The sequence below is a fragment of the Verticillium dahliae genome, genomic scaffold, assembly GCF_000150675.1.
Source record: "Verticillium dahliae VdLs.17 supercont1.19 genomic scaffold, whole genome shotgun sequence".
In the NCBI taxonomy this organism is placed as follows: domain Eukaryota; kingdom Fungi; phylum Ascomycota; class Sordariomycetes; order Glomerellales; family Plectosphaerellaceae; genus Verticillium; species Verticillium dahliae.
The window spans coordinates 215,083-226,701 of NW_009276939.1; the positions used below are offsets into that span (position 1 = coordinate 215,083).

Below are 11,619 nucleotides of genomic sequence, written 5' to 3' on the forward strand. Positions count from 1 at the left end.
TGGTTCATTGTTGATGCAGTGATGCTGTCTGCCTGGGATGCTGTCTAGTCCAAGGCGCAAGAGGGACGATCCGGGCCTATCGTCGCGTCGAATTGCCTTTTTCTCTGTTGCCAACGAGCTAGCGTCAGCGATAGTTGGTATCCTTTCTAGGTAGTTTGGTTGGTCTTGATCTATGAGTAAAATCGCACACGCCTAGCTTGTGATGCTACCTATACGTAGTATACCGAGCGTTGCCGTTCAGATTAACTGGCCTAATAGTGCGGAACAAGGCCTGTCACGATTTCACTGTCCACTTGGTGTCACAGTCGGATTGCATGCATGAATGCCTAACGGCCAATGCGAAAGCTCTACAGTTCTTCAATTTCCCGCTATCTTCCTTTCGCCCCTATAAAAATGGCTCTGCGTGTTGGTTCTCAGCCAGGTCTGCATCGGGGGTGAGTCTGTTAAAATATTCATCCCATTCTGCCTCTGTGCAGCTCCTCGATCCATTGTCGACCAAGTCATTGTTGGCAGGTTCGTCATCCATGATCTGTTCGTCATCGAGATCCTGCGGGTACCCGGTATTCATGCCCTCAATCGCCGTCGCCGAGTCCAAAATCGAGTGGTCGCTGAATATACTCCCCACTCCTTGCGTAAACGCATTCATGGATGCATCCTCTTGCTGCAGGTGCTGTTGACCTGGCTGTGGCTCTGAGCGCGAGGTGGCCAGCTTCCTCATGCCCCTGGGGATTCCTTCACTGCCACCGTAGCCAGAGTCCAACAAAGGGTGTTTCTGGATACTCTCTTCTGGAGGTTGATAAACGTCTTGTCGAAGCAGGGCTGGTAAAGCGGATGGCGCTAGCGGTCTCATGCCGGACAGTGTTTGGTGCCCATCCCAGCGATCCAGGGGTATCGACAGGGTCTGACGGGGCTCTGGGGTATCGCCCTCCCACGGCCAGATGGATCGGTGGATGATTTCGACCTCGGTCCTGAAACTCATGCCAGCTGTCGCCACATACATTTGTCCATTCCATACGAACTTTTTGCGGAAGTCCACTCTGGAGTATCGTTCGTCCTGTTCGGGAGTCATAATGTGCCGGTGGAAGGATGTGATGGGGCCGCCATTCTTCTGGCACGCATACCCGGTGCGATGGGCCTCGATAAAGTCAGTGGTATCTCGACCCGCGCAGCGAGCTTGACACTTCACACAGTTATAACTTGGCGAGTGGCCTCTCTTCAGGTGATCGCTGCATCTATTGTTAGCCAATATTCGCACATGCTGCCAGGCATACCACCAACCGCAGAAGTCCTATCTTGTAGAAAGGTTGCTTGCATGCCCTAAAAGGCTGGGCTGTAGCCATGTCGTAGAGCTCTCGGAACTCATCTGCGAATATGCAGCGGTACCATTCGCCCTCCATGGCGTCAAGATTGCCGGCGGGACACTCCTTGTGGTGAAGGTACTGTAACCCCACCACGTCCGTCTGAAAGGAGCTTGCCCTGTATTGTTGATCGGGTCAGGGGCCACGTAGATGGTCGCGCTCCGCCAGGGTCGACCCTCGATTCGGTGAATTCTAGCCTCGGTTGATGACACTGTTGAAGCTCTCAATTATCTGTCTCGACTTGTCGCAGTAAGTCTGCTTCTCGGGACCGTCTTCCGCTTTATTGTATCCGACTGCAAGTCGATCATTCACGCACAGGGACTCCTTTGGTATCTCCAGCCAACTGCCCAGCATGAACGAGCTGACACGCGGTATCGTGGCCTCCTCTGTATACGAAATGTTACTGAGCAAATCTCAGTTCTTTTTCTCGCGTGTTGATGACTTGTTCGGTCTTACGCCGTATCATTCCCTCCGTACATGGGTGTAAGTCAAGGACGAGAGTGATGGTTTGTAAATGCCTGACTTGGCAACGCTGAGCGGTAGAGGATGGATGAAGGGAGTGAGGAAGACGATGAATGAAATTCAAGGCGAAGATTGAGAAGCGGGAGCAAGTTCTGGCGCTTTTAAGTCCATTTTCCCGCCGACTCTTCCTCGCCCGTCTCTGTTCGGTGCGAGCTCTGAAGCACAACCACCGAGATCGTGAGGGACACATCGCGAATGGTGTCCCACGCCCGCCCCCCATATCGCAAGTGCTTCACACCAAATCGCTGCCCGATTGACCTCGTCCTTGGCCCAAAGGCACATGCGCCCCCTCGTCTCTCCAAGGTAAAAGAAGGTACCTGATGCGTGAAGCAGACGTACCCAGACTGAACCGGTGCCCGGAGGGCTGCTCACGCAGCATCCCCCAAGCCCATGATGGGCGTCATTCTTGCTTCCTACAAGCCGCCCAGCTGTGATGGATGGCGTTGGGACGCAACCCGACGTCGAGCAGTCCGGCGCCTCACCGCTGACGGCTTTCTGCAGAACCACTCGACGCTGAGCAAGGCGATCGACGATGCATGGTACGTTTAAGACGGATGGCTAGCCTTTACACAGCCACGGCCATCAGGAGCGTGTGCAGACACACCAAGTCACTAGGAGGTATCGTGAAGGCGTCGTTTCATTGCAAATCATGCCCGATACGTCGCGGCCAGATCTTGTGCCGCCGTGCCACATGTACCACGCACTCAGCAGCAGAAAATGCACAGCGTCCGGCCAGCGGCTCGTTCACCCGCTCACCCGCTCCTCCCGTTCCCCTGCCCTGCCACACTCCCTACTCGCGATGCACAGCGCTCTTCTCCTGGTGGCCCGTCTCCTCATCGCCCAGCACCCTCTCGCGCCCCGCGCCGCCAATGGTCTCCATGCCGGCGACCTCGCGCGCATCGTCGTCGTCCTCGACGTCAAAGCTCCGGCGCAGGCGCTCGGGTCCCAGGATGGTCAGCACAATGACATAGGCGAAGACGCAGCCCATGAAGATGCAAATGACGCGGCCGTAGTCGTAGCGCGTCTCGCCCTTGGCCGTGGGCGCCAGGGGAAAGTTCTCGCCGAGGCGCGACTCGATGGTCGAGCTGGCGCTCGACGCGAGGTTGCCGAGCTGGTAGGCCGTGCCGACGACAAAGGTCCGGAAGGCGCCGGGGCTGAGCTCCATGAGGTGGATGGGGATGACGCCCCAGGCGCCCTGGACGGCGAACTGCATGAAGAAGGCGGCGGCCATGACGCGCGGGTTCGAGACAAAGGTGTAGGGGTACAGCATGGCGCCGCCCATGACGCAGCAGCAGAGGATGCTGAAGCGGCGGCCGAAGATCTGCGAGCAGTAGCCCACGGTGCTGCCGCCGAGCATGGCGCCGAGATTGGCCACGACCTGGGTGACGGTGACGAGGTCCGCCGAGAACTCAAACTGGTTCCTGAGCATGGTCGGGTACAGGTCCTGCGAGCCGTGAGACATGAAGTTGAAGCCGGCCATGAGGAGCACGAGGTAGCTGAGGACCTTCCAGTGACGGACCAGCGCGACCTTGCCCTCCTGGAGGAAGGTCGACGTCACAGACCGGTGCGGGGAGCCGTCGGCGCTGGCTGCGGCCTCGTGCTGGTGGGCGGCGTGTTCGCGCAGGCGCTTGTGGGCGAGAAACGTCTGCGTCTCGGGCAGCATGAGTCGCCACATGATGAACAGCACAGGCGGGCAGGCTCCGAACCAGAAGAGCGGGCGCCAACCGTGAGGCGTCGTGTCGACGAGGCCCCTGGCAAAGGCTGTAGCGAGCAGGTATCCAAAGGCGTACTGCGTGAGGCACGTACGTGTCAGCGAGGCAAACAATGTTGGGCAGCAGAGGAGCGCGGACTGACACCTTGTTGTAGGATACCGCTCATGAGGCCGCGGGCCGCTTCAGGGACATCCTCCAGCGCCGTGGCAGCCGCATTACCGTAGAGGCCGCCCATGGCGACGCCAAACAGCGCACGGCATACCAGGAATTGCCGATACGTCTGGCAGAAGCCGGTTCCCTACCATCGCAAGTCAGCATGAAACTTCACCGCAACAACTTTCGACGTTGTGATGAGGCTGATTTCCACCCCCCCGGTACGAGCCCCCAGTGACGGAACCAGGGCCATATTATAGGGCGATGGCGTGCAGCAAAGCCCCCCTCTCCCCCGCGATCCATCGCGTGCCATGTTCAGACGAACAGGCGGCCGAGGGCGGCGCCTCTTCTCTTGGTGCCCAACGATCCTTCGACCCAACCCAATGCATGCCATGGGTTCTCGCTGCCAAAGCGGTGTAAGGGAAAGACAACTCACCAGCTCAAGAACGACGAATAGCAGGTTATTGACGACAAACGGCCACTTGCGACCGTATCGATCTGCGGCGATACCAAAGATGACGGAGCCCACAGAACGGAACATGAGCACCAGCGTGATGCCCCACGTGATGTCCGTCTTCGTCTTGCCAAACTCCTTGGCCAGTTGCGTAACGGTCAGGGAAACGGTGAAGAAGTCGAAAGCATCCCACGTCTGTCGTCGTGTAATGGCGTCAGTTCCATTGGTTTACAGCCCGTACGATGCCGTTTGTACGGTCACGACGAACAGCGCTGCACCGCCAAAGAGAAAGGAACATGGTAAACATACCCAGGCGGCAAAGGCCACGCCGAAAAAGGCCCATTGGTGGCGGTTCAGCATCCTCACAAGACGCCAGGGGTTCGGCGCCGCCAGCATCGGCGGCTTCAAGGTGCTGAACCGGGTCGCGAGGTAGCGGCCGGCCGTCATGTCGGCATGCGATGCCTTGGCTTCGCTGACCCTGGGCTGCGGATCGGGGTCGACGCCCATATTCTCGTGTGCTGCCATTTTGCTTCTGGATCTCAACGTGCCTCGACTCACTAGCAAGGGGAAAGGGATCAGTCGTGGAAGCTCTGAGGCACCAAACCGCTCAAGAGGCCCAGGATCAAGGCGGCGGCCAGCTCTGATATAGCTATCGTTTCCTGGCCATACGCGGGGTTCGTATTTCCCATCCCCAGAGCCATGACTCGTCGTCATGATGCAACATGGCACAGACTGTCACTGGCAGGCGGCCGTCTTTCACCGGCAATGGTCTCTAGCATGATGTCGTCTGTCTGGGGGGCTGACGTCGACATGTCGCACCCGGCACGGAAGTGCCGAGAAAAGGCGGCCGGTGGCGGGTCCCAAGAAGAACGGCGCCAGCGAAAGGGGGGGGGGGACAGACAGACGCAGTAGTCTCTCATTTCGAACCCCTTCACCCCAGACACGGGCAGAAGAGAATAAGCTTCTCCGGGCGCGTCCTGGGGCGCCCACAGCGCCCACAGCCGCCAATCGTGCTGATCGCCATTTGGCACAGAATTGACTTTGCCCTTAGCACGCGCTGGCTTTGTTCTCGCCCGGTCTCGTGTCATTGGAGAAGAAGGGGAGATCGGCCCGCGCTTGTCGCACCACGGATGAGACGGCACGTCAGCCGTGTCAGGCTCCGCGCCCGGCATGCCAAGCCGGCGCTGGGCCTTTGCCCCTTCATCGGAGTCCCGCATTGAGCCCGAGTCAGGCACTATCACCTCCACGGATGCCCCGGCCCCCTTAGCGGGGAGACGCGGGGAATAAACGGGACCTATGTTTGGAAAGGCATACTACGGACGAACGAGGTACGGAAAAGCCCGGGGGATGTACAGAGAGGCCTACCTTCGATACGTCCCGAGTATGCGGGAGAGCTGTGTTGCCGTTCCCGATCCTGATTCGCGCGCGGACATGCGACGAGCGTCTGCCAGACGGCAGCGAGGCCTTGCGCTGGCAATGGGCTACTGGGGTATCACCGCCCTTAATCGGCTTGTCCTATAGCTTGTCCAGTCGATTCCCCGGAACTTTCCTGAACTAGAACTTTGTGCAACGAATATCGTGGTCGAATTATTGTCTAGCGCCGACCACCCTTGAACGAGATCCCGCGACGCGCCATCTTGATGCACACGTGTCACCCATGCAAGCTGAAAAAAAGTGCTTCTAGTGCTCTGTTCCCCGGCACTGTCATGGCCAGGCAGTGAAAGTCGCGTCTCGGAGATGATCGCGTCGTCACGGGCATGGCTCCGTTCGGTTCTCGTGAACTAGAGACTTTTCGGATGCACCTCAGTTGCATGTTGAGAGTAAGAACATGTCATAAGCTGCGTGATGAGAGACTGGTCAGGATGCGCCGGAAGGTTTGGTCAGTCAAAGACAAGCCTCCAGCGTACCCTGTCCCCGCCGGATCAGTGTTTTGACGGCAAGAGAGGAGTCTACGTGGTCCCATTTTCTGAGAAGGCAGAAGCGCCCCCCCCCCCCCCCCGGGGTCCTATGACAGGGATGAAAGCGTAATGTTTCGCTGCCTATGAGGTGTGTCATCATTCATGTGTTAAGATTAGTAAAATCACAACCCAGACGGCGCTTGAGAATGTTCCCCGGACCCATAATCTTCGTGGAAGCCACAGTGAAACTACAATCCTGGCTCCGGCCGGTTGCATCAATGCAACAAATAGGACACACATTCGAATCCACATTTTCCAGGCCAGGTGAGTCCCGTGACGAGGTGACTACTGGTACGCTCGCATGGCGTCCTCGTAGCCAGTCCCGCCCTTGAGGTCCTGCTCAAAAGACCGCTGCACTTCTAGCACGTCCTTGATATGCAGCATGCTGAGCGCCTCCTTCTTGTTCGTCGCCAGGGCCTGTGCCGTGCGGATCGTATTCTTGATCTGGCGTCCGTTGAGGTCGAATTTGGTCAAGTAATCAAAGTCTTCCTCGGTGAAAGCAGTCGCTGCGACTTTATCGATGGTACGTGCACGCTCAATAAATATCTGGAAGATGGCGCGCTTTGCCTTCACGGAGAGCTTGTCATACCGAAGAGCAACGTGAATGCGCGACTGGAATGCATCATCGAATGTCTACGGCCGTCAGTCATGAGAGGGAAGAACCACGAGACCAATCGACGTACCTCGACACGGTTTGTCGTGAGAAACAAAATGCCCTGGAAATACTCGAGTTGACGGAGGAAGATGCTGACAAGGGCGTTGCGATGGATGTCGTGCATATTGCGCTTCTCCAGGAAAACGTCGGCTTCGTCCAGCAACAGAATCGCACCCCAGGCGTGGCAAATATCGAGGATTTTCTGAAGCTCAGTTTCCAGGAACCGCGAGTCGGTACCTAATTCGCCAGCTGACACCATATATAGCGGGCATTTCAGAAGCTCGCTGATGCCCTCGGCAGTCAGGGTCTTGCCAGTGCCAGGAGGTCCATGAAGAACAGCTACGGAGCGTCAGCAAACTTACATGTCGCATCAAGAGAAGGAGAGGAGTGACAGGCGCGTACCGACGAGACCCTTTCCCTTTCCCTGAATGACGTCGTCAATGCTTTCAACACCATGATACCTGTGCGTCTCTACAAGAGCCTTGACGATCGCCTTGGGCTTTTCTTGCAGCACGAGCGACTCGTACGCCTCTTCGTTCCACTTGATGTCTTTCACACCAGAGACGCTGAACTCGAGCCACATCTTCTCCCCAAAGGAGAACCCCAGAACGACGGGCGAAGCAAGGAGATATTGCTCGTCAGAGAATTCAAGCTTGGCGTCGCTGGCTGTCGCGTCCGTCATCTGACCTGGCTTGCTCTCGACGACGTCAAGTTGTCGAATAGTGGGCTGCTCTTCCACCAGTTCCTTGGGGACTCGCATGATGCGTAATTGACCGTTCTGATCTTTGTAGACCTTTTTGACATATTCGTCCGTTTTGCCACTGTCCGAATCATTGGCACTGTCCTTTTCACCTTTGTCTGACTCAGTTTCAGAAACGCAGCCACAGCCGGACTCTGCGTCTTCGTCGTCAGACTCAGACTCAGACACGAGGTCATGATCCTTGACCCGCACCATCGGGACTGGATAGTTGGGGTTGCAGCGACGGTGAATCGATGGGTCGACCATTATTCGGCCATTGACGTTGATCTTGATGGTGTTCTTCTTCTTCTTGTAGTAGGCCATTCCCTCGTGGCACTTGTATTGAACACCGCCGAGCTGGACAAACTTCTTGCCGCGCGAGATGAGGTGCTCTCGGACCTTTGGCTCGTTCTTGTGGTACTGCAGGGGATAACAATTGAGGCTTGTGATCTTGCGAGCCCCGCGAAAGTCGCTGACCTCCTCTGCGAAACTCCCGTAGCCAAATTGCTTGCCGTCATACTCAAAATACTGCAAAGCGTGAGCGACAATGCATGACCGCAGGCCTGAGGTATGAGATGTGGAGGCTTACCTTGCCGTCGATGTAGTAAAAGTCACCCTTGACGAAGCTGGAGTGTTTCTCAGCAGCCTCTACCTTGAAGACACGGGGTTCATCCTCCGAGCCATACGTCGCAGTGTACGCGAGGGTGTTGGGCTTCCACAGTGCCCAAAGAAGTTCAAAAGTAATCAGACCATTCTCCAGCATGGGGTAGAGGCTTTTCTTGACTTGCGCATAATCCTTGTCTAGATATGCCAACAGGACTTTGAGATGGCGTCTCTTTTCATTGTTATGCTTCTGGGCCTTCTGCCGGGCTCGCTTGGTTTCACCAAACGGCTCAGAATCTTTGAGTTCTTTGCTGTACGCGCGAAGATCGTCCAGGTAGCTGCAGAGGATTAGACAAGGCTGCAGCTGCAGCGTACGAGTACAGGAAACCTACAGGAATAGGAGGTTGGGATCAAGACGTGGGGTATTGTCCACCAAGCTGACACCCTTGATGTTACCAATGACGTCCTGGAGACACTCCCGGAGAAGTTTGCTCTTGACATCGACTGTGGTTGACTTGTACTTGCCCTCAAAGTCGAACACACGTCGAATCTGCAGCACAAAGGCATCATACTGAGAATCAGAGCTTCCCTCGGCAGTGGACTGAAGCTTGAAGTTGTGTATGGTGGTATCCCAAACCTGATCGACGCGTTTGTACTCAAGGCGAGTCGGGACACCTGATTCAGTCTTGTGGGGATGTTTCTTTTTGTCGTCGGCGCCCCCCGGGCCCGAGGGCTTGGTAGCCAACGGAAATTTGGTTGTGCGATTGGCTGAGCCGCGACCTGGAGGATGCAGATTCCCAAGAGGAGGGCCGCCAGTCGGTACTGGTGGGTTGAAGAACGCCTGTCCAGATACAACATTGCCGTAACCTGAAGGCGCCGGGAGGCTTCCTTGCGTTGGACGAGATTGGAGGGCCAGGACCTGACTGACAGCGGCCGTGATGATTTGGAGTTGGCCAGCTGTGAGTTCTTGGGGAACCGCATCGTCATCACCACCATCGTCGTCGTCGTCGTCTAGATTGCCGTTGTTGGGTTTGGCATCGGAGTCGGATCCGGCCGCACTGACATCGGAGCCCGAGGCTTCAACCTTAGTTTTGCCTTGGGCCTTCTTAGCGGCCTTCTTGGCCCTCTTTGCAAACCGCTTCCTAGCGTTGTCATCGCGAATGTCTCTGCGCGCTCGCGCCTTGTGGGAGGTCAAGTCGTCAGAGCTACTTGTCTCATCGTCCAAAGTCGATGAATCTTCGACAGATGGGTCATCGTCCGAGTCGCTGGACGAAGAAGTGTCTTCAAGAACTGATGTTTGTTTCCCTCTCTTCTTTGTCTTCTTCTTGTGTTTCTTGGAGCATCTATTCGCATCCTTCTTCTGCTTGCCGGTCGTGTTTTTCTTGTCCTGGGCTGGTACAGCGTCGCTCTTGTGGTCGGCCTTGAGCTGTGGGTGGGGCGTCGAGCCTGGTGTCACCGTTTCGGTGGTGCTGGAGGGGCCAGCCACGTCGAGACTGCTTATTGGCATTGCTTCCTGGGTATCCATGCTGGCGACTGGGATCTAGAAAGCACGCCGCTCAAGTCAGGCAAAAAGGACTGAGGGAGTGACACAAGTGTACGAGACATGTCCTTACAGAGGAGGGAGGTAAACTAGGTGGCTACCTCGGCAGGTATGCAGGTTGAAGGTTGGGTTACACGCGAGGGTACGATGGGTCTTGGTGCGAGGAGTAGATGAAAGACAATGGATTTGAATTAGCAGTCAGAAGTTGAGGCTGCACCGGTCCTTCGTCCCTTCCTTTATAGCTGCGGCGACTGCCAGGGTGAAGGTGTGTCACCAGGCAGGAACAACGAGCCAACAGCGCGGGCGCGGCAGGAGCTGTGAGCCAACGGTGAGGACTTGTACCTACCTAGGTACCTACCTACCTTCTACCTAGGTCGGTAGGCAGCAAAGAGGTCGCATCTGCAGCCCGCCCCATTTCTGTGTTGCTGCCGGGCATTGAAGCATTGTCCAGGTCGGAGCAGAACCGTGGTGGTGTGAAGCGAGATGGTCGACCAACCTGCAGCATTTGGCCAGGCTCTGTGAGTCTCACTCTGCGAGGGTTGTCGGTCCCTCCAATGATATGGGCGGATGGGGGCGACGATCGAAGCATGTCGACATGGCATGCTGATTGCTGCCTGCCTGCAGCCTGATCCGACCACTCGAGCGACCTTTGAAGTCACCCAACGCCTGCGAAGCATCGTCCATCATCTAGGCAATGTAGGCAGTTAGGCAGGTAGGCAGACAGAGTACCCCACCTTGCTCTGCATCTGCGACAGTTCAGTCCGCCTTACCGAGATCTAGATTTGTTGGCCCCGCTGTTGGGGCCGCCTGGGCGCGACCATTCACTGAGGTGAATCACGGAATGGCAAGGCAGAGGCTACGTCGGGGATGGATGGCACGCACTCGAGGAAAGTATTCTGCGGTAGTACCATCTCTGGCCCAAGATTGTGCCGAGGAGTAGGCGTCGCGGATTGATGGAGTGCTTGCGTAGACAAGAATGTCTGGCCTGTGATGGCCGAACCCGTGGTTTGCTCAGTTCATTCCACGTTATGCCCAGCACCAAACTAATGCGGGACGCCTCACAAACCGAGTGGCTCTCAGTCACCACGACCTGTGAGTGTCCTGTCTTATGCATGATAGTCTGATTCTGGCTTCGATCGTATTCTTATTCTCGATTCGATCCTCCATGGCTCCTCATCGTCCATGTCTTTCGGTTTCGCATGAGATCCATATCGACTGTTTCCGCTGTATCGCTGTATGGCTGCATCGCTGCATCATCGCATCAAGACGCGTGTGCAGCGATGCGGCGCCGTGTGATGGAGCTGTAGCTGATTGCATTTGGCATCACACCAGTGTTACAATCCTCTGGGGTCCCCCCCAGCGAGATGAGACGAGCGTGGGAGACGGAAGCATCGCCCACACGACCATGACGACTGCAGGCTCAGCACGTCGTTCATTCAGGGTCTCGTGTGAATTAGGTAGTTGCAGTATCGAAGTGAGATCTGTGACACGACAGCCAACTGAGACATGCGGTAGAACGATGTGAAGGAGAGCGTATTTGGGTGAGATGAATATTGCCTTGAGGCTGCAGCAGCGAACATGACGGACGACATTGGGGCTGGGTTAGGGTAGGATGAACGCCTTCAGGTCCAGTCTGGCGTCAGACATGACCATGCCACTGCAACGTTTGCTCCCCAAGCGTGCACCGACGGTACCATTTGATGCCTCCTTTCGTGCACAGACAGTGCCATTCGATGCTTCATTTTCTCCATTCAGGATGCATCCTGCTCTTCTCCATTCATGCTCTTATCTCTTGATAATTTTCAGACCTTCAATTGTTGATCTGGTCCATTACATGCGAGACATGGGGGGCAAATTCGGCTGGTATAAACCTACTAACGTTGCTGGAAGAGACGCCATGATCGGTTGGTGCACACGAGGTGTCG

General features: G+C 56.3%; 3 protein-coding genes across 3 annotated transcripts; all 3 read right to left on the reverse strand.

Moving 5' to 3' along the window:
- Positions 1-385: 385 nt before the first annotated feature.
- VDAG_08123 (uncharacterized protein) lies at positions 386-1,397 on the reverse strand (the record flags this gene model as incomplete). Its single annotated transcript, XM_009657500.1, has 2 exons — positions 386-1,180; positions 1,272-1,397. 2 exons carry the CDS (start codon positions 1,395-1,397, stop codon positions 386-388), a joined length of 921 nt encoding a protein of 306 aa, XP_009655795.1.
- Positions 1,398-2,670: 1,273 nt separating this feature from the next.
- On the reverse strand, positions 2,671-4,724 carry VDAG_08124 (sugar transporter family protein; the record flags this gene model as incomplete). The annotated part of the gene is made up of 4 exons (XM_009657501.1): positions 2,671-3,669; positions 3,735-3,890; positions 4,182-4,394; positions 4,509-4,724. 4 exons carry the CDS (start codon positions 4,722-4,724, stop codon positions 2,671-2,673), a joined length of 1,584 nt encoding a protein of 527 aa, XP_009655796.1.
- Positions 4,725-6,247: 1,523 nt separating this feature from the next.
- VDAG_08125 (uncharacterized protein) lies at positions 6,248-9,679 on the reverse strand (the record flags this gene model as incomplete). The annotated part of the gene is made up of 5 exons (XM_009657502.1): positions 6,248-6,790; positions 6,841-7,151; positions 7,215-8,079; positions 8,141-8,492; positions 8,547-9,679. The coding sequence occupies 5 exons, from the start codon at positions 9,677-9,679 to the stop codon at positions 6,443-6,445; spliced, it is 3,009 nt and encodes a 1,002-aa protein (XP_009655797.1). The 3' UTR covers positions 6,248-6,442.
- Between the last annotated feature and the right edge of the window lie 1,940 nt (positions 9,680-11,619).